The sequence below is a fragment of the Pseudochaenichthys georgianus genome, chromosome 12, assembly GCF_902827115.2.
Source record: "Pseudochaenichthys georgianus chromosome 12, fPseGeo1.2, whole genome shotgun sequence".
Taxonomy (NCBI): domain Eukaryota; kingdom Metazoa; phylum Chordata; class Actinopteri; order Perciformes; family Channichthyidae; genus Pseudochaenichthys; species Pseudochaenichthys georgianus.
Genome location: NC_047514.1, coordinates 837125 through 864514, shown reverse-complemented (window position 1 = coordinate 864514; position 27390 = coordinate 837125). Strand labels below are relative to the sequence as shown.

General features: G+C 43.2%; 1 protein-coding gene across 1 annotated transcript; it reads left to right on the top strand.

Annotated features, from left to right (window-relative positions):
- The first annotated feature begins 1668 nt into the window (after positions 1–1668).
- On the top strand, positions 1669–27390 carry lmnb1 (lamin B1). The gene is given in 12 exon segments (XM_034096198.1): positions 1669–2151; positions 11019–11175; positions 12588–12713; positions 14855–15025; positions 18056–18181; positions 19610–19830; positions 20904–21129; positions 23084–23188; positions 24709–24738; positions 24740–24829; positions 26095–26196; positions 26495–27390. Coding segments are annotated over 12 exon segments (1755 nt in total). The 5' UTR covers positions 1669–1789; the 3' UTR covers positions 26534–27390.

The following is a 27390-nucleotide window of genomic DNA, read 5'->3' as shown; positions in this document are numbered from 1 at the left end:
CGTCAATCAATTAGATAAACTCTGACCCACAAGTCCATCAGTGATGTCGTCGGTGAGAGAACTGAAGACACTGTTAGTCCTTGATGGGATTATTTTCCTACTGCTAAATAAAAAATATTCCTACAAAATGCTCCAAGTGTTACATTCGGCCTCTAGATGTCTAAATAGAGACATGGGAAATGTCTGCACACTGCCACTGTTTAAAAGCTACTTTGTGACTGAATCACAATCATCACAAAATTAAATTAAAAGAATAATATAGGCAAAAGAGTATAATAGTAAAGATATCTATTTTAACGCAAAAAGTTAAAGTAAAATATCCAATACAATATAGAAAATGTATATTTATAGAAACATATTTACATTTAAAGTTAAAATGTGCACTTAGAATCAGAATAGGTTTTATTAGCGTATTTATTTACATATACTTTGCTTTGTATATTTGGACTGTGTGGATTTTGATTTCTGTGACATATATATAATGGATATGGATCTGCGGCCTGCTCAAGTTTGGTACGTACTCTAACATTATGAACTCTAACATTATACATGAACAATTAATCAGGGGATATGATGAATGACATCACCCTCCACCAAACACATTTCAAATCGTCAAAGTCTTTGTCATTTTAACATGAAATTAAATAAGTTTAAAAATAAATGACCATTGAAATACGTTGCATCATTGATTCGTAAAAACACAAGAAGGGCTCAGATTTGGTGTGTCAAAGTTGAATACTTTTCAAAAAATGTACAGTACTTACAATATATTTTCAAAGCCTTTTTCATTTGAATATGGAATAAAATTTGCATAAGAAATGACATTGGAAATACGTTGCAATATGGATGTGTAAAGATGCAGGACGTGTTCTTCCACACTAGTCTAACAACTCAATCATAATATTAGTGAATGCATTATGTTAAAAGTGTACTCATGTAATGTACTATAATCCATGTTGAGGTACTTTTAGTATTGAGTATATACTACTACAATATACTGTATATCATCTAAAGTATCATGTACTTTTATGGATTAAGATGCTCACAAACATATCCAAAACTTCCTTTTGAGTCAGCTCATTCTTGTTTTTTATGATGGATGTTACTCCTAAGTAAAGCAAATGTAAGAAAACTCTAAATGTGGCCTTTATAAAAAAGCTGAACAATAGTTGTGTGTTTTTTTTAAGCTCTGTCCTAAATAAAAAACGTATTTAACCCTTCAACAGATCAAAAACAATTAGTCTGTATATGTTATTTATTTTATAGCTATGTCATCGCCTTTATTCCTGTTCTATTTACTATATTTGTTATATTAAACATGTTATTTCTTCATTTCTTGAAAGCTGTGTCCACTATCCACTCAAGTAAAGTAGACCAACAATCAAACGGTTTCAAGACCAGCCGTTATAAGAAAAGTCAAGGAGCGCTCGTTTTCTCCAAACGGAGTCGCCCGCTCTAATCAAGATAAACAAAACATGGAGGAACTCGACTCCGCCTTCTCGAAGCCATTTCGGAATACGCCGGTACTCATAAACAAGCGTACACAAAAGTTAACGTTGTAGGAACGCATTGCGTCGAGCAACGCCATTGGCTAGTTCTCCACGACGTCACATATTCAATGAGCCGCCATATTAGGAAGCCAAACCCCTCTTTCATACTGATAAGAAGAAAAGGAGACGGGATTTTACAAGGGCTGAGCGGTTGGGTGACGAATACATCGTTTAACCGGCACTTGTCTTGTTGAAGTGTGGTTTATTGTTTTGATTATTTATTTCGTCTTTTTTTTACAATGGCGACCGCAGCTGCAACTCCTCCTCCGAGCGCGAAGAGAAGCACGTGCGGCACTCCGCTAACTCCGACCCCGACGCGGATCAGCAGGCTTCAGGAGAAACAGCAGCTCCGGAACCTCAACGACCGCCTGGCCGTGTACATAGACAAGGTCCGCAGCCTGGAGTCTGAAAACGGCGTCCTCCATCTGCAAATAAACGAGACCGAGGAGGTGAGGAGTCGCGAGGTGACCGGTCTGAAAGCGCTGTACGAGACCGAACTAGCGGATGCCAGAAGGTGCCTGGATGATTCCTCCAAGGAGCGGGCCTGGCTGCAGATCGAGCTCGGGAAGATCAGATCTGACCATGAGCAGCTCGCGCACAAGTAAGCCTTTGTTTTAACACTTTAATCACAGCCAGATAGGTGCAGGAAGCAACTCTGGGGAATTAGCTAAAAGGCTAAATGCTGACTTGGATTTTTATTATCGTCATCTTGCAATATACACATTTATATACATAGTTATCACCGCAATAAACCGTATTTGATTTAGTCTTAATTTACATTATTTAATTTCATATTCTGTTCTTGTACATATCCCATATTCCATTGACATGTATATACTTTTTGCACTACTTTTTCTTTTGTATTTTGTATTTTATTATATATGTTGCATTGTTGGAGGAGCTCAGGTCAGCAGAATTTCATTGCCATTTCTACACTGTAACTTTGTGCTTATGACAATACAACCTTTGAATTTGATTTTCGAGCCACTTATGCAGCTCTACGTCAGCCAGTGTAGGTGTCCAAACTATGGTCCGTGGTCCATTGTTAATGTACCCTATGCTAATTCTAAAAGTACAATGGAATATGGCCCTAACATGATCATAAACATGTGCTTTTCTTATATTGTACTTCTTAAATGTGAATGTAAACAGATAATACACAACAGTAGTATTCATGTGTCAATAATCCCAATTATCAATTAAATTCAGTCAATTATAGTTGTTTTCTTTGCAGCTTTTGTTTTGATGTACACTGAATCTTAGTCACACGTTTATTAAATGATTGACAGCTGGGCTAAACCCGCCCACAATGGTCTGTGAAAAAGAATACACTTCTTTAAACTGTTCACCGGATCTAATTTTATTATAAATAAATGGTGAAATGTATTAAATATTATCCACAAACATCTATATTTTGTTTATTTGGAGACGTAATGGTGCATTGAAGGTGGCATGGTGCCTTCAAGGTCCACTTGTAGCATCTGTTACAAAGAAAAAAATGTAGGTGAATAATTTAAGGTGAGGAAAATCGAGTAAATGTGCTTCAGAAGTGTAGCCTATTTGACATCATCGTAATACCAGATTTAAAGGGATAAATATTGGGTAATACATGTAGTCATGTGTGCTAAAGCCCTCGTGTATTTCTACACATGAGACGTGTGTGTGTTCCTGTTCTGACAGCTGCCTCAGTTATACCAGCTGTCCCGCAAAAGTGCATGAATGGACAAAGTGACTGTTAACCCCTGAAAGTGTGGCGATTGAACTCGGAGACAAAATGCCTCTTAATTATTCAACTGGGCAATTAATTGTTAAAATATATGTTGGAAAGGTGCCGCTCCAGCTGTAAACTGCAGACAAATTGTCCGACACAGCTGTGTGTATTTTATGCTTTTGTCTTGGTGCGAAACCAAATTATTTTTTTATTTCGCCGGAGTGTGAAAAACCACAGGTTGGTGGTGGGAATGTTTCAGAAGTCCACTGTTGGTGCTTAATAAATGCAGCAGAAGGACTCTTGTGTACCAAACCCAGACACATTAGTCCCAGAGTGAACCAGACACACAAGTCACGTGGTGTCGAGTGCGAGGCGTCAGGTGTGGATCTGCGAGTTGAACAGAGGACCCACTGTGTGTCGCTCTGACGTCTCAACAGTTGGCCCGTGACAGCCTGTTTGAGTCCGTTGGAAACACGAGTCCTTCGTGTTGATTTCCACCATGTGTCTTGTAAATGGATGGTATAACGACATGCATTAAAGCTCCGGTATATTGGTCTACTTGCCAGCAGAATACTCCAGAGTTGTATCTGTATAGTATGCCACATAGAAACTGCCGGTTGCCAACTTGTCGGGCAATTGGCATACGTTTTTATTAAATAGTATATGCAGACAGTGGCTAAAAAGTGGCGTGGATAACTTTGGTGTGGCTTTTGAACTATATTGACCAGGTTGAATGAATGTCAGACATTTTTAAGGATTAAAAAAGGCAGTTTTGAGCCCCAAACTTTAAAATCGATCCATAATTGGTTAAAACTGCCATTTTTAAAACCACTCCAAGTTGTCAAATCGGCCAAACTGTGCCACGTTGGATCTACACTGCTTAACAAACTATACAGACACACATACAAGCCAGTCTGGACATGTTCCCCTTCTGGTCTGAGGTCAGTCTGACACTAACGTAACTCAGTCTCGCCTCCGAGGTATTACAAGATAACAGGAGAGCAATCGGTTAGCATGCTAATTTCAGTAAGTATCTCTGCAGCACAATGCATAGACATCTTTAACATGCCGTCAACTCAGTAACCTCTTTAAAATCCTTTGATAACAAAGTGAATTCTGTCATAATGTACACTATACCTTTTACCATAAAGTAGCTGCACCTATTAATGCCAAACAGTCATCATTAGGAGCCAGAAGTGTCTGACTATTGATTTTAATTTGTCATTTCATCACCATTTATGACCAAAACATTAGAGCCTCCCTTCCAATTAGCTTCTCAATGTGATGATAACATGTTAAACAATTTGAGGCATTTGTGTTACTCTGGTTTGGTTTTAATCCTGAGAAGTGAGAGCTCTGCCTGTCAGTAGTTCTGCCTCCCTGCTAATGTTCCTCAGTAAAATGTGAAAAAGCAGACGTACGACTCTCCACATTCCTCACATAGCTTGTCCAGTTTAGCACCCGCCCATAACCCTCCGGCTCACCATGAGAAAACAACTGGCCCCAGCTCAGCTCCTCCATACTCACAAACCTATTGAAACTGTCCCACTGTTGACTTAGTTAACCCCCGACCGGCGCTGGGAACGGATGTCTGACGTGCTTTTCAAAAGGAAAAGTGTGTCCATTATCTACCGTGTGTTGGCCCATTCTTTTTAAGATAAAAGCAATCATGACGTGACATTTGTATAGCCGAATCAGAACAGGAAGACTTACAAATAATGCAAAATAGAGAACAGATGTGTAGAGAAAACGTGACGTTAATAAAAACCCTTTTGTGCTTTCATTATGTTTCTGCATCACCAATAACTGAAGGGCAGCGGGTGTATGCACTTATTAGATTGGTCAACAACGTATTGGAAATGACTCTTCATCCATATGTATTGCAGGGCTATCGCCTGCCTTAGTCTCATTGGTTAGACTGTGTTAATTGGGCCAGGCGGACCTTATACACTGTATGGCAGGGTTGCCGGTAATTACCGGTTTTTAGCGGGTAACATTTATTAAAAACCGGTAAATTCAAAACCTGCCGGTCAAAATGTCTGGTAATAATTAGGGATGCTCCGATCGATCGGCCCAGTGTGCGAAAAAGTACACGTCCCACCGTCCGGGATGTGTTATTTACAATATCGGACAAGTAGATCTTTCAATTGACTTGTCCGGCGGACAAGTGACGGTTTTCGGCCTGATTTATTGACAAATTATTGATACATTCAGTTTACAAAAGGCAGAACTCATTCGCAAATTGTCCGTGTCCGCCATTGTTCGTTTAGAAATGTTAGTTTCGGTTCTGCTTGTCGATTTCTAAGGAAATGCATCTCGCCGCTTTCTGTACAGTTAGACGGGGGCGGGGCGGGAAGTGTAGCACAGTGGCCGGGCTGGGAAGCAAAACTCGGTTCCGAGTAGGAACAAATAACAATTGTCCGGTACCGGGATTAATAAGAGTTGTGAGGACAGGAGGCGAGGCCGAGCCCCTCGGACTGCAGCTCTCTCTATGCTCCGTATCAGCTGATCGCTGCACGGTGCAGCTCAGCGTCTCTCTCTCTTTCTACACACAGCAGATCCGCTGCCCGTTTAACAGCCTCATCTTTGTCAAACTTTCTTATGTTCTTTCTCTAACACGTAATGAAGGTTATTAAGCGTTTTAGCTCCTGTGTTGTTAATATTGACCACCATTTCCTTTATGAAGTAAAGCAGCCTCCCTGTCTGTGTCCTCGCGCTGTCCTAACATCCCCGGACCCCCAGACTCTGAGGAGCACAGGGATGTCAGTATTATTTATGAAGCAGGGTATAGAAAGTACATTATTGAAATGAAAATACTATTTATTTACTTTTACAAACAGTGAGCAGCTGGGCAGCTGCAGCATGTGTATTGCAGGACATGTGTAAGCGTGCAAGCGTCTTTGAGTTGTAGAAAAGCGCTAGGCCTATAGGCTATAAATATAATTTATTATTATTATTAGGTTATGTCCTATGTGTTGGACATGTGTGGTTGGACTGTGTCTCACAGGCAGGTTGCAGTGTAACATCAGAGGAGACTGGGCCAATTGTACATTCTCAAACTGCACCACTTAGAACTAAACAATGCAGAGATTATTTTTATATAATTGTATTAAATAACCGTAAGAAATTAAACGGTATGAAGTGATTTGTAAATAGAGAGATTTGACATAATGTTTTCATAAATATATTTTTCTCCCAGTTTGTCATGGGACTTATTTACCCTCTCAAAGAACCGGAATCGAGAACCAAAAATAACCGGAATCGAAAAGCAGAACCGGAATCATTAAAATCCAAACGATACCCAACCCTATGTGTGATGCAGTAAAATCTTACCGCTCACTTACGTTAGCTGTGTCGTAAAAACCGTGGGAAAGTGTAAAATACGATGGCGAAGAAGAAAATTCCAGTGGCCCCACATTTTTGTCCATTCTGGACAAGTGAAAAATGTATTCGGACAAGTAAATTGTAGTGCTGGGGGGAAACGATTATTTCGAAAACGATTAATCGGGCAATTATTTGATCGATTAGTCGACTAATCTAACGATTATTTTTCTGTTGTTCAATTCATAAAAAACGTAATGTAAAAATAAACGTAATGTAAAAAAAAAAAAAAAAATTCACGATACTGTGTCTCAGGGGATCTTAATATTTAACAAACTATTAATGTGTTATACCAGATTAACGGAATTAATGTCAGCTAACTGATGATACAAACAAGCATCTAAATGACCCATGAGCGAAAGATGCTAACGGACATTGGCACAGAACTCAAGATAAAAGTACCCCTATTACTCATCGTAGCTGCACATACAAGATATCCGATTAAAGCTGAGGTTCCACAGATTATTTAGGTATAGTATCATCACTGAGTGATCCGGACTCGCGACAGGGGAAGCAAATACAGTCATCACAACACGTACCTTTACAGAGCTTCTAGGGAGATCGTCTCACCACCGTAGCTGTAAATCTGATCAAAAGACGTGTTCAATGGCATTAAAATGCGCGATTCAACGCGGCTGAATCGGTTAATCCATAGGTTTTTAACGTCTATGTATAAAAAAATGATTGAATTTATAATTCATAATTCCATTTGTATGTAAAAATCGGAGAGCAAATGCTAGCTGCTAATGGTAGCCACCACAGCTAGCTGCCGCTTTAAATGTTCCAACATAGCCGTTGTGCTTGTGTGATATGCCAACTCCATTTGGCAAAGACTGCAAATGACAATATCTTTGCGTTTTGGACTAACTTTAAAATATTCCCATGCTTTTGAAGACCTAGGGCGAGATGTTTTCGTTTGAGGGCTTCGTGCGCAATCCTGTGAGGAGGAGGTGGTAGCCGTTTCAGTCTCCATTGTGTTTGAAGTGCGATTGCGAACTGCTTGTTGCTTTGTTTACACACCCACGTGTGTAGCGACACGTCGACGCGGAAATATGTCGTCGACGATATTTTGAAGTCGTCGACGCGTCGCTACAGCACTAGTAAATTGCCAAACGCACTTGTCCATGGACAAGTACTCTCTAAAAACTTTTTCTCACACTGCGGCCGCCGGTCATTATCGGCCGATATTCAGTAGTAGATATTTAGTTTGATCGGTGCTCTCTATAAAGGCCGATCAGGAGAGCTGGATCTGATCGATATGGACATAAATGTGAGTGAAGTATAACCGGACCGAGAGATCAGATCAGCTGCTGAGTCTGACCGAGACACGCTGCATGATCACCTGAAGCCCCGCCCACTGTTTAGCGAGCTGCATGAGAAACTGAGGGGCTGTCAGGGGAGAGGGGAAAAGAGAGGATCCGTTTCTCCCGTGTTAATATTCAAAGTTGATGTAAACTTTTGAATAATGTACTTAATCTACTACAAGTAGTTTGTTTGAATGTAATAATTATGTTTGTGGAATAATTTATTGAAAAATGAATCTGAATTTTTCGATCTGTTTCGATTATAAACTGAAGCAATATAAAAATGAATTTTAAACATCAGCATATCCGCTCATAGTCCGGTAATTACCTGCTGACGGAAACTCTGCTACACAACTCTTATTATTATTATTGAAATATGACCGGTAAGTTTCAAATTTGTCCGTTAAAATAAATTCTGTCCGGACATTTGACCGACGAGAAAAAATCCTAGCGGAAACCCTGATGTAGGGCTGTCCCGAATGCCATTTTTCGGTAGTAATCAGCAGCGAACCGCTTCAACACGTGTATTTCGGTTTATTCACGGCATTAATTTTGTTATTCTACAGTATTGTTTTATAGTTATTTGTTAATGTAACTAGGGATGTCCCGATCACCTTTTTTTGCTCCCGATCCGATTCCGATTATTTGATTTTGACAATCTGCCGATACCGATTTTTCCCGATCCGATCTTTATGCAATGCATTAAGAGAAAAAAAACAGATAACGGCTGGTCATCCAACTCGATGAATTAAGCTATCTTGGCTGTTATTGTGTTGGCCTTGTCTCTGTTCTGGGGCAGTTTCTCTTTCCTTTTGAAAGTCTCTGAAAGTGTCGGTTGTTTCCGTGCCGTTACCTGAGTGGCCGCTGTGTACTCGCCGTGTTGTTGTTGGTGTTTGTTTCTCAGGTGGCGTATTAGATTGGTCGTGTTGAACGTAGCTCTGTTCTTTCCACCACGCGGAACCTCTGCCTTGCAAACATTGCATCTGGCTGTTACACTGCCTTCGCTTTCAATTTTATAATACTTCCAAACTCCTGACATTTTCTCTGTCCCGACGCCCGAGTCACCAGCTGAACGTAGCCTCTCGTTAGCTTACTGCTACTATTAGACACTGCGCCCACTCTGTTGCCAGCTTTCAGAGGAATAAGCAACCAGGTCTGAAAACAAGCCCAAAGAAAGCAACACATACATGATGTTGTGTAATTTTAAACCAAAACTAAGTCCTCAGGATGACTTTAAGACATGAACATGGTCATTTTTGTTTTGTAACATTAAATAAAAAAATATATATTTTATAAAAATAAAAATAAAATCCCGATCCCCGATTTTTTGAAAATCACGTGATCGGCTCCGATCCCCGATCACGTGATCGGATCGGGACATCTCTAAATGTAACCCAATTTGTGTTCTTTGAAATTGAAAAGGACATCGCATCGTGTTTGTTACTTTCGTTGCAGTTGTATGTCTTAAGTGTAATTTGGCTTGGCTTCCTATTTTGTATGGACATGCTTTTATTTTGAAGGAGAGTTAGTGCTGTTGACAGGAAGTTGTTGCTATGGAAACAGCATGACGGAGATTAACGGAGAAAATTGAAACCTGAATAGTACTCCAACGAACGAATATTCGGGTACAGCCCTAATTAATACACTGTATATTTGCAGCATGGGCTTTACCGAAGAAAACAAAAGTATAGCGTATTGATGCATGAAGCAAAATATATTTGGTTATTATGAAAATGCAGGGAAAGGTGAGCTACACAAGTGGTTCCCAACCTTTTTTGTCTATAAGAAACCCCTCGCTCATCTGTGATGATTCGCCTACATGTTTTCTTGTGTTAAACCCTTTGTAACCGTATTTAACCCGACTGCTCCTTGGATGAAAAGCACTTGTATAATTCGATTGATTCGATTACGATTATCCCGTCAACGATTCTATTCAATTCGATATCCCGGTGCATCACGATTCATACCAATGCGTTGCATCCTCAATTTTCTATATTACTGCACATGGCTTATTTTTCATCAATGCATACATGCAGTAAATACATATGAACTCTCTTTTTATTATTGAGAAAGTGCTTCAGAAATAACATAAATGTCTTGACATTAATTTATAAACTAAAATAAATGAATTGTATAGGTCTAGCCTCCCTATATCTGTGTGTGAAGTTGTTCCATCCTGAAAAACAAAAAGCTAATGTTTCTGCAGTCGAGCTGCAGCTTCTAGCCACGGCCTTCTGTTAAGAAAGGACACTGAATGTCCTGAATGTGGCATCACACACAGGACTTGAGTCTGAACGCAAGACTGCATGTGGGTGCACACTTTCATTCTCTGTCTTACTGTTACATAAATCCCATGAATGCATGAGATTAAGTTAGCTTCATTATATCTCAGTGATTAAGTGAATAATAAAGTTTCTATCGGGTCACTATCAGCCTGTCACTCATTATTTTCAGGGAGGGGCGGGGCTTGGAGGGACAGAGAGGAGACGGTGATCGCGGAAGCTTTTTTCCTCCTGCCTTCAAACTTTACACACGTATATATCGTCTGAAAATAGCTAGAGGGCATTCATACTTTGCAATCCAAGACTTAATTAAATCCACCAAAAACCTGACATGATTGTAACGCGATTATTTTTGAAAAACATAAATCCCTGTGTCTCTGAGCCGCAGCGACACGGACTGATTCAGAGCGGGTCCTTCTGCTGTTGGTTCTGGACTGGTGTTCTTGTGTTGGTGGATAAAGCAGACTGCTCCGTGTTTGGAGTCGCTGTCCCGTCTGTTCCCTGATCTCTGCGTCACCGACCGACTTGATATTAAAGTGACAAAACGAAAAAACGTTATAGTAAAGCCGCGGCCGGAAAATCAGGAAGCAACGTTACTACTCTATAATCGATTATCTTCCGTCACTGCATCGATACCGAATCATCCACGTCCGCATCGTAGAAACGATTATTTTCAACACCCCTAATAACTCACCCTTAATACAAATGCCCCGTACCCCCGGTTGGGATCCATCATCACATGGTGTCCTCCACCTTCACTCACCATGCCTTCTCCTCTTCCTCCTTCCAGCTTCAACAAGAAGGACTCGGAGGCCGCAGGATCACAGGCCCGGCTGAAGGACCTGGAGGCTCAGCTGAACTCTAAAGACGCCATGTTGGCCACGGCGCTGTCTGAGGGTCGCGGCCTGGAGGCGATGATGGCCGACCTGAGGGAGCAGCTGCAGGAGGTAACGCTGTGACAACAAGACAGATTTCCATTTGCTTTTGACCTGGTTTTAGAAAAAGGTTTGACTTTATGAATCCCCGAGAGCAGGGGTGTCAAACTCGAGGCCTGCTGCTCATTGTATGTGGCCCGCAAGAGCTTGCAAAGATTATAATATACGGTGGCGGCTCAATTTCCATTTAAATTTGAGTCGCCGAGAGGCTTGGCTTTATGCGGCGACGCGTTTTCAATGAGAAAGTCCAAACTGAAGGTTGAATATATTTATTAAACAAAATCAAACAAACAATAACTTAGAAGGACCAAAACGGTCAACAGAAGAAATGTCAGCGCAAGTGACGTAAACGAATAATAATAATAATAATAATAATACAAATAATATACTCAGGCTAAGTAGCATTTTGGCTCCTACAAATACATTTGGAGTAATTGTTGAATATTTGCTTTCAACTATTTGCTTTCAGACGTAGTTATTAGCAGAACTGATAATAATCCAATGCAGAGGCAATAATGTAATATAATACATTATTTAATATATATACAACCGGCCCTTTGAGTGCAACCAGAATGCTGATGTGGCCCGCGATTAAATTGAGTCTGACGCCCATGCGCTAAGAGAAATCCAGCTTTCACTCAGGTGTAAACAGTTAAAGCAGAAATACACACATGCACCGGAGCATCACACATTAGTGCTAAGATACACACATGCACCGGAGCATCACACATTAGTGCTAAGATACACACATGCACCGGAGCATCACACGTTAGTGCTAAGATACACACATGCACCGGAGCATCACACGTTAGTCCTGAGATACACACATGCACCGGAGCATCACACGTTAGTCCTGAGATACACACATGCACCGGAGCATCACACGTTAGTCCTGAGATACACACATGCACCGGAGCATCACACGTTAGTCCTGAGATACACACATGCACCGGAGCATCACACGTTAGTCCTGAGATACACACATGCACCGGAGCATCACACGTTAGTCCTGAGATACACACATGCACCGGAGCATCACACGTTAGTCCTGAGATACACACATGCACCGGAGCATCACACGTTAGTCCTGAGATACACACATGCACATTAATGAAGAGGTGTCGTAGCAGAGGGGCTACCGACGTTTGGGACCCTGGAGCAGTAGAGGGTTCGATGCCTTGCTCCCCGACACCTCAACAGTGACCGGGAAGTGAACTAGCAACCGGTACACACAATACATATTGATGTACCTGACATTAAAGCCTTGACCATGAAAGAAGATATGTGCTTTAATTCTGGATCTAAATGTTATTTACGGTTATGGTGTTGTCGTCTTTTCTCTGAGACCTCTTGATCTTAATAACTGTTTTCCGTACATCCTGATTATCTTAACACACTGCTTGTTGTTGTTGTTGTTTTCTCAGCTGGAAACGGGTCTCGCTCACACCAAGCAGCAGCTCTCCGATGAGATGCTGATGCGCGTCGACCTGGAGAACCGCTGCCAGAGTCTGACGGAGGAGATTATCTTCCGCAAGAGCATGCAGGAGGAGGTCAGAAACTTAAACTATACCCAGTCATTCTACACAAGACTCCGAGAGTATATATATATATATATATATATGGCTTAATGATACTGAGGCGGAATGATTGTATTTCTGACTTATGGACAACAAGCACAACAAGCACAATAATGAGAGTTGAAATCGACACAGCGGGAAAGGAGAAGTGAAGGTTAATTATTAGGGGTGTAACGGTATCTGTATTCGTCACGGTTCGGCACATGCAGTCACACAGCGAATACGCCTTTTTTTTTTCGAGTGGGAAAAAAGTCTGTCATTCAGGGCAGCATCCACTACACTATATATACTCCAGGGGGCGGTATTGCGCCTAAAAGCTGTTTGCCAGCCGCCCTTAAACAACAAATGAAGAACAAGAAGAAACACAACAACAAAACGAACTAAATCCAAGAAGAAGAAAAGTTAGTATGGCGAGTTCAGATAACACACAGGAGCTAGAACCCACCGGCTTCTTTTAAATCAGCTGTGTGGGAAAATTTCGGGTTCCCTGTGGGCTACAATAACGATGAGGTGCTAGTGGTGGATCGGACGAGGACGGTGTGTCGGCGTTGTTCGATAGCGGTGCGGTATGCTAATGGGAACACACGCCAAACATGCTAAATCATATCAGAAGGCATCACCCAGCCAATCACGGAGCCCGGCAAAAGACACAGCAGCTCAACAGCTGATCCCCGCTGCTTTTAAGAAGCCAAGAGACATGAGAGCCGAGAGACCAAAATAAATAACGGAAGCTTTTGGCTTATTATTTATGATGTAATATTTTCAAGACATTCTTTTTAGTTTTACAGCTTGATGACACCTTTTAGTTTGACATCAGCCATTATAGATAATATGGCCATCTGAGTGTGTATGGTTTGTTTTTAACTGTTTAATACAGTTAATTATTCAAAATGTCAGAGTTCATTATTTTTAAACTGAAACTTGCACTACTGTTCAAACATAGATTAGAACAAACCTGGAATTATGCATTTGGGACTTTTTTTTGCTTTTTCTTGTTGTACCGAACCGTGACCTCCAAACCGAGGTACGAACCGAACCGTTACACCCCTATTAATTATGAAATATTTTGGCCCGACACATCACAATAATTACAATCTTTCCAGATGCCCAAATTCCAGTTGATGGCACTTTTAGGATCTAGTTCTCGTGTATAACCCGCCCAAGATAATCAGCTATGTGTATCGGATGCACGATCACAGGTTGGTCCCGAAGTGTGCGTGAGATCTGTCGAGAACGGGTTGCTTTATTTGGGCTCGTTTCTATATCAGACCAACAAAACCAGGGTGGCCAAACTCCACACAAGATTGACTGACGGCGAGAAAAATACAAGATGTCACTCGTTTATCCTTCAACGAGTGAATTGGCTATATTCTATTCTCTGAGGCTGGTTCAGAATCAAAGCCACTTCAGCAAAAGCATGACCAGCTTGGGTTTCTAAGGGTTGCGATTTAGGATTACATGTTCCACTATAAAAACGACATTAACTGCCGAATCCCCTTTTTTATCCGTTTCATTTATATTTGTCGACCTCGAGGACTAGTTTAATCTAGAGTTTCAAAGGACCCCCCCCCCCTTATTGGATATCTTCCTAATTCCTATGAGTTGGGTTTGAGTTTAATAACATCGTTCTGTGTTTTCTGACTGTGTTCTGATTGGTTCGGATTGGTTCTGACTGTGTTCTGATTGGTTCTGACTGTTTTGCCTGTGTTCTGACTGTTTTTACTGTGTTCTGATTGGTTCTGACTCACTGTTTTTCCTGTGTTCTGATTGGTTCTGACGCTGTGTTCTGACTGTGTTCTGATTGGTTATGACTCTGTGTTCTGATTGGTTCTGACTGTTTTGCCTGTGTTCTGATTGGTTCTGACTGTTTTGCCTGTGTTCTGACTTTGTCTGTGTTCTGATTGGTTCTGACTGTTTTGCCTGTGTTCTGACTGTTTTGTCTGTGTTCTGATTGGTTCTGACACACTGTGTTTTTCCTGTGTTCTGATTGGTTCTGACTGTTTTGCCAGTGTTCTGATTGGTTCTGACTGTTTTGCCTGTGTTCTGACTCTGTGTTCTGATTGGTGCTGGCTGTTTTGCCTGTGTTCTGATTGGTTCTGACTGTTTTGCTCCAGGAAGTGAAGGAGGCCCGGCAGCGCTACGATAGCCGCCTGGTGGAGGTGGATTCTGGACGGAAAGTGGAGTACGAGTACAAACTGACTCAGGCTCTGATTGACATGAGGACTCAGAACGAGGAGCAGATCACCATCTACAAGGAGAACATGGAGGGCGCCCATGTGACCAAGGTACGAACACTCACACACTCTGTCCTCACACACTCTGTCCTCACACACTCTGTCCTCTCACTCACTGTCCTCACACACTCTGTCCTCACACACTCTGTCCTCACACACTCTGTCCTCACACACTCTGTCCTCACACACTCTGTCCTCACACACTCTGTGCTCACACACTCTGTCCTCACTCACTCTGTCCTCACTCACTCTGTCCTCACTCACTCTGTCCTCACTCACTCTGTCCTCACACACTCTGTCCTCACACACACACTCTGTCCTCACACACACACACACACACTCTGTCCTCACACACACACACACACACACACTCTGTCCTCACACACACACACTCTGTCCTCACACACACACACTCTGTCCTCACACACACACACTCTGTCCTCACACACACACTCTCTGTCCTCACACACACTCTGTCCTCACACACTCTGTCCTCACACACTCTGTCCTCACACACTCTGTCCTCACTCACTCACTCTGTCCTCCCTCACTCACTCTGTCCTCACTCACACACTCTGTCCTCACTCACTCTGTCCTCACTCACACACTCTGTCCTCACACTCTGTCCTCACTCACACACTCTGTCCTCACACTCTGTCCTCACTCACTCTGTCCTCACTCACTCTGTCCTCACACACTCTGTCCTCACACACTCTGTCCTCACACACTCACTCTGTCCTCACACACACACTCTGTCCTCACACACACACTCTGTCCTCACACACACACTCTGTCCTCACACACACACTCTATCCTCACACACACTCTCTGTCCTCACACACACTCTCTGTCCTCACACACACTCTCTGTCCTCACACACACTCTCTGTCCTCACACACACTCTCTGCCCTCACACACTCACTCTGTCCTCACTCACACACTCTGTCCTCACTCACTCTGTCCTCACACACTCTGTCCTCACTCACTCTGTCCTCACACACTCTGTCCTCACACACTCTGTCCTCTCACACTCTGTCCTCTCACTCACTGTCCTCTCACTCACTGTCCTCACACACTCTGTCCTCACACACTCTGTCCTCACACACTCTGTCCTCACACACTCTGTCCTCACACACTCTGTCCTCACACACTCTGTCCACACGCACTCTGTCCTCTCACTCACTCTGTCCTCACTCACTCTGTCCTCACGCACTCTGTCCTCACGCACTCTGTCCTCACGCACTCTGTCCTCACGCACTCTGTCCTCACGCACTCTGTCCTCACGCACACTGTCCTCACGCACACTGTCCTCACGCACACTGTCCTCACGCACACTGTCCTCACGCACTCTGTCCTCACGCACTCTGTCCTCACGCACTCTCTGTCCTCACGCACACTCTGTCCTCACGCACTCTCTGTCCTCACGCACTCTCTGTCCTCACGCACTCTCTGTCCTCACGCACTCTCTGTCCTCACGCACACTCTGTCCTCACGCACACTCTGTCCTCACACACACTCTGTCCTCACACACTCTGTCCTCACACACATCACGTTTTACATATGAATTAATTGCCTGTGAAGGAGCCACCTGCTACGATAGAAGGCAGAATATGTGAATCTCTTCCAGGAAAGCGCTCTGCAAAGCAACATTTAAATATAAAATCATGACAGAAACTGAGTCATTTGTATTTTATGTCGTCTGCGAGAATTCAAAACGACACATTATGAACAAGGGGGGGGGGGAAGAGAGAGAGACAGTTTGACTCCAAACCCATGGGAGGTATTTCCAACCCACTCGAGCCTTCGTGAGGTCCATCACTGACTTTGAACTAAACCCCACTCGACCTTCAGTTCTTCCCAGAAGGCTTGGATGGGTTCGTTCCAGTTGTTCCACACACAGGGAAGCCTATGGAGCTGGCAAACACAAGCTGCTGCCGCAAAGAACACCCGTCTGAAATATCATTGTATGCGTCTGAGAGTCAATTAAAAACGAAAGGATCGAGACGTGGAAAGATTTACGAACATATCACACATTGGCTGAGCCCTGAATTCCGGCTCAGTATTAATGAGTTTTAGACGAAGGCTGTTTTTAAATGTTGTCCTTTCTAACCGCTCTCTTAGTTTCTCTTGAGTTGGTAACATGTAGCAAGTGCTCTGCTAATGTTTACAATCCACACATTGGGCCTTTTGTGATCCTTCAAAACAGTCGAGTCAAACTCAAATACACAGAAGGCCAAAATAAAACATTGGGTGCTAGTCGAGGGCCGGACTGGTTCAATGTTTATTGCAGAACTTATTGAAATGAACTTGTTGCACATATTAAACCTGGAACTAACAAAGCTTAAACTATTGCCTATAAAAACAACATTACATAATCAGCTGCATTCATTTCTCATGGCTCTATCTGCAGCTTCTCCAGAGTCACTTCTTATGAGTACATTTCCCCACAGGCCAACAACAGCTTCAACAAAACTATTCCCCTCAGAGAGAAACCAAACATGCCCTGTTGCCGTGAGAGACAAAGTGCAGAAGGAAGCATCCATTGAACTCAGGTTGCTGCTCTGAGATGCTAGTTCAGATACTTGGCATCTCATCAGGGTGCAAGGTCATCAATGTTTGGGCTCCGGCTCTGAGCTGAGGAGACCCTCAGGATGGAGTGAAGGTGCAATATACCGGCGGGCCAGATCTAATAGGAATTAGAGATTATCCTGTCGGCCGAAATTAAATCCACCACGGGCCTGATTTGGCCCCCGGGCCTCGAGTTTGACACATGTGACCTAAAAGATGAAAGCTGACCTTTCAGATGAAGGGAAGATACTTTTTTAACACGGGTGGCTCAACTGCATGTAATGGCACCCTTATAAAAGATACAACAAGATGCACATATGCCCGCTGTCCTCCTACACAACGTGCAAGTAAGCGACAATCTGTCAAAGTGATAACTAGTTAATCTGAAAGTGACGCAAGCGATGTTCACAGCTTCCTGCATGTCAGGAAGTGACCGCTCGGTTCCTCTTTCAGGGTGATGAAACCGAAGCAGTGTCGATGTGAGCGCCTCTCAAAGCTCTGTTTTATCCTCAGCTGGAGGACCTGCGCAGGATGTCTGAGATGAGCGGAGCGTCGGCCAGCACGGCCCGAGAGGAGCTGAGAGAGTCCTGCCTGAGGATCGACAGCCTCACCGCGCAGCTGGGATCCATGCAGAAGGAGGTGGGCATCTTCTCTTACCTTTCGCTGATTGGTGTGCAAGAAGTGGTCAAACGCGCTCGTATGTTCCCGTAAAAACCAGCTCGTACACATCTGGGGAAACGACTCGTTCACGTTTCAAGGCTTTATTGTCATCAGAATCAGAAACGGGTTTATTACCACGTCGGCATTTGACTCGGTGTCGCGGTGCATACATGCAAGTAAAACAAAAATAAATAACACAGATGGAGAACTATTTTAAGAACACTATAGTAACGTTACAACACAAATGTTTAGCGCATTAGCTACAGGGTAGATATGGCAATGAAAAACTTAGGATATATATATCAAATAAAACCGATGAAATAGTGCAAGAGAATGTTTGGAGATGTGAAAATAAATGCAAATAAAAATTGGTGTGTGTGAAAAAATGGTGTGTGTTGTGTGTGTCGGGTGAATGTTTAAGGATAAGTTCAGGTGTTTAATAGTCTTATGGCTTGTGGAATAAAACTGTTTGTTCTTTATCTTAATTTATAAAGTGATGGTTGGTGCCCCAATAATTGAAGTAGGGATAAATAAAGTAATTGTTTCAATTTGGTTTAAGCAGACAAACGGGGCGAAAGAAGGTAAAAAAAGATAATCAATGTGGGTGCATCTACCTCAGATGTGTCCACATGCAATACTTCATTAAATCAGTCTGTAAATCGCTGATTCTACACGTGTTAATTTGTGTTATCAGACTCTTGTCAAAGGTAGTAGATTACTTTTCTTATTGCATTCCGACATCGCAATAAGACTCAGGTTAAGCTGCACTTCCTCAACATTTGAGGTGCTGACTCAGACGGCCCCACCCCTTCCTCTAAACTGTCCCTTTGAAATCTGTCGCATCTGGATTTTAAGATTAAAGTTTAAAAAGTGTTTCCTAAGGACCAAATATTTAACTATCTCGGATATGTTTTCATATCAACTTCCTGTGGACATGGTTTGCTTCGTTTGACATCGAGAATTGACCTGAAATGGAAACTCCCTCCGTATCTTATTCAGCGAAGCTTCACTTTGTTAAAAGTATTATATTTAGATTCCTGCAAAGTGCACATTCAATTTGCTTGTAATTATTTTCAGTGCTGCAGCTGTCGAATTGTTTATAAACCGACACTGTTCACTCACTCTTTAATTCTTCATCAAATCCAGACGCTTATTTTATTGATGCCCAAAATAGGCAAACAGGAAGTGTCCAGCGTGTGAAGAGGCAACGTTGGCTGAAGAAAAAAAAGAATGATAAATCGAAGAACATTATGCTTTTTAGTATTTTGTTGGCTCCCGCATTCGGGTAAATTCTCATCTTATCACGTGACGTGCTAAAGTGTAGCCTCTGTGAGACATGGGCATCATCGCGCTCAGACTCTGACCCCCCCCCCCCCTCTCTCTCTCTCTCCCCCCGTGTTTTTATAGACTCGTGGTTGGCGTGACCGCATCGTGGAGCTGGAGGCGGCTCTTTCTCAGGAGAAGGATCGGAGTCGCAGGATGCTGTCGGACCGAGACCGAGAGGTGGCCGAGATCCAGACCAAGATGCAGCAGCAGCTCAACGACTACGAGCAGCTGCTGGACCTCAAACTGGCTCTGGACATGGAGATCAACGCCTACCGGAAACTCCTGGAGGGAGAGGAGGAAAGGTGAGGACCCGGAGTAGTGAGGCGACAGTTAAAGGTCTCCTATTATACTATTTTTAGGCATATATTATAATTCTCAAATATATAAAAAACACATCTATGAAGTGTTTTGCTCAAAATACCAAACAGATCTCTCTAGCCATGCCTCATACCCCTCTATTTCAGCCCTCTTACTAAAGTGCTGATTCTGGGTCTGTAGCATTACTAATGTAAACACCGACCATATTACGTCCAAAACAGTCGGGCATTGTTTCTGGTTGGGCCGTGGGTCCACATTTCAGATATTACGTCATAACGGATGCAAATCTGGATCAGCTCCGTTGTTCCTCCGTTTTTAGAGATTTGGGTACGGAGGAAAAGAGAGAGGGTTTTATTTTCTGACGCTGCGTGAGTCAAAAAAGTGCATTTTGCATGATAGGAGACCTTTTTTTAAATGTGTACCTGCACACTGTATGCATGCACCACGAGTAATGGAAGACATGAGTATACAAACAAGCTCTATGACAGAGAAACAAAATGAAGGAGAAATTGATGGTAGAAAAATCTCACTGGTCCCCGGCTTGAGCTTCAGCATCAGGATCCATGTATTTGTGATCTCTCCAGAATGGAAGCAGTCATCACATACAGAGCATCAACTAGTTCCGGAGCAGTGTCCTTCACATGCTGATATCCAAGAGAGGGAGTCACACAGTCACAAGATGGAGGAATAGAAAGCAGTATCAATGTTTACTTCAGATTAGCTCCACGTCAGAAATGAGCATCCTTGATGTCTCTCTCCATAGAGGCTGAGTCATCATGTTAATCTCAGAGCTATCATCTGCCTCAAACAGTCCTGATGCTCTTCTAGGTCATCACACATCCTGTCATGTTCACAGCTACAGTTGATACCTTTGTGATCATGTTGGAAGAGGACATTCAGTATTTTCCCAACAATTGATTTGTATCCAAAAATGTACTTATCCTCTTGCATTCACGACGTACATGAACATTTCTAAAAGTCCATTAAATGTAAAGGGTTGCGTTTCTCGACTGCCTTCTTGTTGGTGCCGATTGCTTCCTGTGTTTCCGTCCCGCAGGCTGATGCTGTCCCCGAGTCCTTCAGCTCGGGTCACGGTGTCTCGGGCCTCCAGCAGTCGCAGCGTTCGCACCTCTCACGGAAAGAGGAAGCGCGTCGACGTGGAGGAACAGGAAGCCAGCAGCTCGGTGTCTATCTCTCACTCTGCCTCGGCCACAGGGCCCGTCTGCATCGACGAGACCGACACCGACGGAAAGTTCATCTGCCTCCAAAACACCGGAGAGGAGGTGAGCTCCTGCATTTCTTCGAGTGTGGAGATACAGCTGAAACATCTAGTACAGGGGTGTTTAATTGACAAAAAAAGAAAGTGGTCTTAACACATGAATACTACATTTAAACTAATTTAAAATCCAGATCATCACTGATGTGTGATACGGACGGTTTATATTTTTCTGACTTATACAAGCATTTTTGTGAATAATGTGCTCGGATAAATGTTTTTAAATATTTGTATTACACGGCTTGGTTGAATACTCGATTCTGATTGGTCAATTGGGACGTTTCTGAGGTTATTATTGGTCGAGCCTGTCGTAGCAGCTTTAAAATCAGCTGTGGTCTCGAGAGAATAATCAGTTGGCTAACAGCAACACAATATTCATATTCAAAGCAATAAGGATCTTTATACTTGCAAGTATGACGTCTCCTCCAACGGAGAACGCCCTGAGTGAAACCGGCTCTCTTTATAAGAGGACATCAAAGCAGATTTACATTACAACAACATTCTGGGAGGCCAGCTGATACCCCCTCTGGCACTGTATGCAAAACATCACTCCCTACAAGACGATGGGATATCCAGATACCCCTCAGACACAGTGTGCAAAACCCTCGCCCCCTAAACACGTCTGTTGACCACACACACATTTAAGGCTCACTCACAAGAGATGACCTAATCAGAGAAACAAGCAATGTTAACAAATTTGATTACACAATTTCCTTAACATTCCCCCCTTTGATTAATTTGAATCACTAATTGTGTTTTCAACTTTAGGACTATTTAAGGCGAGACACGGCAGGCAACAACATCGTTTTTCATGCACTGGTCAATTTTGAGATGTTTTCTTTCAGGCTTTGGAAGGAAAACGTACAAAATACACATTAAGTGTTTATTTTACTATAGTTTGTCTATTTGCGTCTGTATATTTCTCCTAAATTCACCAAAAGTTAGCATTCTAACGTAACATAAAGTACCGCGACCGCTGTGTGCACCATGGCAACAGAGATATCGCTGGAAAGCTCCGTCTCATCGGATCCAAATATGGTCATTTCCTTTGCATCAGCAACCAATCGTGAAAGCACAAAGGGGTCTTAAACCAAGAAATGAAATCTCATTGGCTGGTGTCAATTTCTGACAACGTGATTCGTTCAGATGTGGCACGTGGTGTGCTAAAACACTTCCTGGTTAGCTTTCCGCTAGAAATTGAAATCTCAAAATGGCAAAAGAACGGCGAAAAAAATGTTCACAGAGAAGACGACAACAATCGTCACTTGCACGAAGCAAGGTTATACAAAAAACAAATGACCCCGAACATGAAATACCTTCACGGAGTGCGTCGAGGCGCGAGCTGTCATCCAAAGAACAGCAGGGTTCAGCTAGCGCCTCACTGCAATCTTTAACGGTCGTTTTCTCAAAATTAGTTTTTTCTCCTACTCTGAGCTCCAACTTCAGTAGCACGTAGATACACCAAACCTTCCAGTTATATTCCTATCAATATTATGAAGGCTTTTACAGAAGGGTTTGTTCATATATCATTCATACCCTGAATTATACAACATTGTACACCTAAGAACATGGCGAAAATGGATATTTTAGGGCTGTCCGCAGTATTTTCTGATTTATGGAGTGATAAAAAGAGATATCCAAAACCCCTTCTGTAAAAGCCTTAGATACTAATATTGCCATGTACATTTGTCAGTTTGAAAAGTGTTTCCACATCAGGTAGGTCTGTGTTGTCACAGCCTACCATCTGCTCCTCGCCCAAACACTCTACATCCCCAAGCACATACAACACAGACTATGCTATCACACCCCTGTGCAATAACCCGGCTGCTTCAGAACTGTCGCAAGAGGTGTATTTTAATTTTGTAATCTTTATTCTGTGGGTCGAATAAAGGTGTTCTGATTCTGAAGGAGATCCGATTTAACCTCTGTTTCTGACTGAGCTCTTTATGTTTTTGTCTCAGGATCAAGCAATGGTCGGTTTTGAGATGATGAAGACGATTGAAAATGATTCCGCCACCTACAAGTTCACCCCCAAATTTGTCCTGAAGGCCGGACAGAAAGTCACGGTAAGAGTTTGTGTTTAGTTACGAGTGTTAGAGACGTCCAGTGTTAAAAAGCATGTCGGTTATTTTCCAATGTTTTTAAAGGAAGAAAATAAGAGCCTTTTGAGGAACGTGAGAAGTGCTCCATTTCTCTCGAGCCGTGTGTTTAACCCGTCAGCCGATATTAGTTCGAAAAAGTTTGATCACTCGTCTCTAAAAGGCAGATCAGAAGATGTAATACGCGTCAGACGTATTTATTTTTTGTGATTTACATGGGATTTTATGTAAAGTAGTGTTGCACGGTGTACCGATACTTGAAAGGTACCGCGATACCCTGCCGTTAACAACGTTACGATTCCTCCGTTTCATTGGTATCGGTACTTTAAGAATGACGGGGGAAAGTACTCCGGTGAGAAAGCGCTGCAGTCCCTCTCAACACACTCTAAGTCCCGCCCCTCTCGTGCATGCTATAAGTCCCGCCCCTCTCTCGTGCACGCTCCAAGTCCCTCCCCTCTCAAGCACGCTCCAAGTCCCTCCCCTCTCAAGCACGCTCCAAGTCCCTCCCCTCTCAAGCACGCTCCAAGTCCCTCCCCTCTCAAGCACGCTCCAAGTCCTTCCCCTCTCTCAAGCACGCTCCAAGTCCCTCCCCACGCTCCAAGTCCCTCCCCTTCTCTCAAGCACGCTCCCAAGTCCCTCCCCTCTCTCAAGCACGCTCTAAGTCCCTCCCCTCTCTCAAGCACGCTCCAAGTCCCTCCCCTCTCTCAAGCACACTCTAAGTCCCCCCCCTCTCTCAAGCACGCTCCAAGTCCCTCCCCTCTCTCAAGCACGCTCCAAGTCCCTCCCCTCTCTCAAGCACGCTCCAAGTCCCTCCCCTCTCTCAAGCACGCTCCAAGTCCCTCCCCTCTCTCAAGCACGCTCCAAGTCCCTCCCCTCTCTCAAGCACGCTCCAAGTCCCTCTCCCTCTCTCAAGCACGCTCCAAGTCCCTCCCCTCTCTCAAGCACGCTCCAAGTCCCTCCCCTCTCTCAAGCACGCTCCAAGTCCCTCCCCTCTCTCAAGCACGCTCCAAGTCCCTCCCCTCTCTCTAGCACGCTCCAAGTCCCTCCCCTCTCTCAAGCACGCTCCAAGTCCCTCCCCTCTCAAGCACGCTCCAAGTCCCTCCCCTCTCTCTTGTTTATGTCTCTTATGCTGGCGTTATGTATTGTGTATCTTGTTTTATGTGTTTGTACGGCGACCTTGAGAGCCTTGAAAGGTGCCTATATAAAATAAATGAATTATATATATATATATTAATTACTTTGTAAAATGTAATGTTGGCACACAGTAGATGAGATGAGATGGAACTTTATGTATCCCTGAGGAAGTTCAGGCGTTTCTAGCAGCAACAGGGTCGGAGTTAAAAACAGGATTCACCGAAGGTTGTTATTGGTCTCCACTTTGTGAAATGTACAAATGTCGGCTCCGCAGGTATTCACAAAGCAGATGCACCGAGGTTTGTTGTGTCTATGTCTGTGTTGAATATGAAGCTGATGTTTTCTCTGTGTAGGTGTGGGCGTCTGATGCTGGCGTGAGCTCCAAACCCCCCCTCAGACCTGGTGTGGAAGAACCAGAACTCCTGGGGGTCCGGAAGGGACGTCCACGTGGTGCTGCTCAGCCCTCAGGGAGAGGTGAACACACTCAGTCACACACATACTCACTCAGACACACACACTCACTCAGACACACACACTCACTCATGTCACACACACACAGTCAGACACACACTCACGTCAGACACATACTCACTCAGACACACCCACTCACTCAGACACACACACTCACTCAGACACACACACTCACTCAGACACACACACTCACTCAGACACACACTCACTCAGACACACACACTCACTCAGACACACACACTCCACTCAGACACACACACTCACTCAGACACAACTCACTCAACTCAGACACACACTCACTCACTCAGGACACACACTCACTCACTCAGGACACACACTCACTCAATCAGACACACACTCACTACTCGACACACACTCACTCACTCAGACACACACTCAACTCACTCAGACACACACTCACTCACTCAGACACACACTCACTCACTCAGACACACACTCACTCACTCAGACACACACTCAACTTCACTCAGACACACACTCACTCACTCAGACACACACTCCCCAACTCAGAACCAACACACTCACTCAGGACACATCACAACTCACTCAGACACACACACTCCACTCAGACACACGACACTCCCTCGACACACACACTCAGACGGTCACACACACACCACACACACACACACCACACTCACTCGGTCACTCACATATTTCACTCGGTCACTCACAATATTTCAACTCGGTCACTCACATATTCACGCGGTCACACACGATACTCACTCTGTCACCACACCACTCATCTCAGACACCACACACGTCCACTCAGACCACACTCACTTCAGTCACACACTCACTCAGTTCACCACACTCCACTCAGTCACACACTCACTCAGTCCACACACACTCACTCAGTCACACACTCACTCAGTCACACACTCACTCAGTCACACACTCACTCAGTCACACACTCACTCAGTCACACACTCACTCAGACACACACTCACTCAGACACACACACACACACACACACACACACACACATCACTACTCACTCAGACACACCACACACACACACAGTCACACACACTCACTCAGTCACACACACACACACACACTCAGTCACACACACACTCAGTCACACAGTCACACACACACTCAGTCACACACACACACTCAGTCACACACACTCAGTCACACACACACACACAATCACTCACTCGATCTCTCTCTCAAGTCATTTTTCATGCAGTAAAGTATCTCTTTTTGACATTCAAAACATCCCCTGTGTGTTTGTGTGGCAGGAAGTGGCGAGGAGAGCCACCACGTATAAGACGGGATTTGAAGAGCAGGATGAGGAAGGTGATGATGATGATGAAGAGGAGGACAAGTTTCTCCTGGGGCAGGTGAGAATATGAGCTCGGCACCGACACCCCCCCACATTTCAGACAACCGTATACATAATTAGTGTTTACTTCCTGTCTGTCTTCTTCTGTTGACTCCCTCGAACCTCCTTAGTAACGGTCATTATTATGTCTTGACAACCTCTGAAATGTCCCAATTGACCAATCAGAATCGAGTATTCAACTAAGCCGTGTAATAATACTAAAAAACATTTATCTGAGCACATTATTCAGTCTTTATCAGTTCTGTTTTTTAGAATTTGAATGTGTGTTTTAAATTGAACTATGAATGTGTGTGCAGGACTCTTACGCTGCGAACAGAAGCTGTTCCATCATGTGATCCAACCCCCCCCCCCCACCACCACCTCTGAGCCCAGCTGCCAACTTTAAAACTACGACTATTTTTCTATCTTTTGTAGCACATTTCAATAAAAAAAAAAGAAGGTTTTATTTCTCATAAATATGCACAACGGATTTTGGTAGGAAGTATTTTCAACCAAAAAAAATAACTAATACAATATAAAATTGTATTTACAAATACAATATAACATTGGATTTATAGGTCAGAACCTTTATTTTTTATAAAACCATGCAACAAGTAGCTACTCTTAAGAAGCGCTGATATTTTTAATTGGTTTTTAATGTATTTTTTTTTACATTTTGTTGACTTTAATAATGATGCCATATTGTAAGCTTTAAGAACAGGATGTCGGGGATTGGATCAGCTCAGGGGCTGGAGACCTACTGTATAGATTCAATAAGCACTGAAAGGACAAGTACACTAACTAATACCCCCCCCTCTTCTGTCTGGACTTTAACTGGACAAAATGTCAGATTTACACACTCTGTTTAGTGGCATTCTTTTAATATCTTTAGAGAAAGACATACCGTGATTGTTTGATTGTATTAATGAAGAAGTCAGAGGACAGTTGAAGTTTGTTAGCAGTTGTTGAGTTACCTTAAAGCCCCTCTTTAGGAGGATTAAAAACTGGGACAGTGACACCTCGTGGAGAACATCGTAATAGTTCTCCACTCACAGGGGCTGTAACGTAACTCATCGACACATTTAAATAAGTATTGAGAAGTGTTGATTGTATTCTTAACTTTTGATATTTAAAGTGTTTGAAGTACTTTGTGTTGTATGTTATTATGCATGCTATGTAATCATAGTTGAATCATTAAATTAGTTTTCTTGTA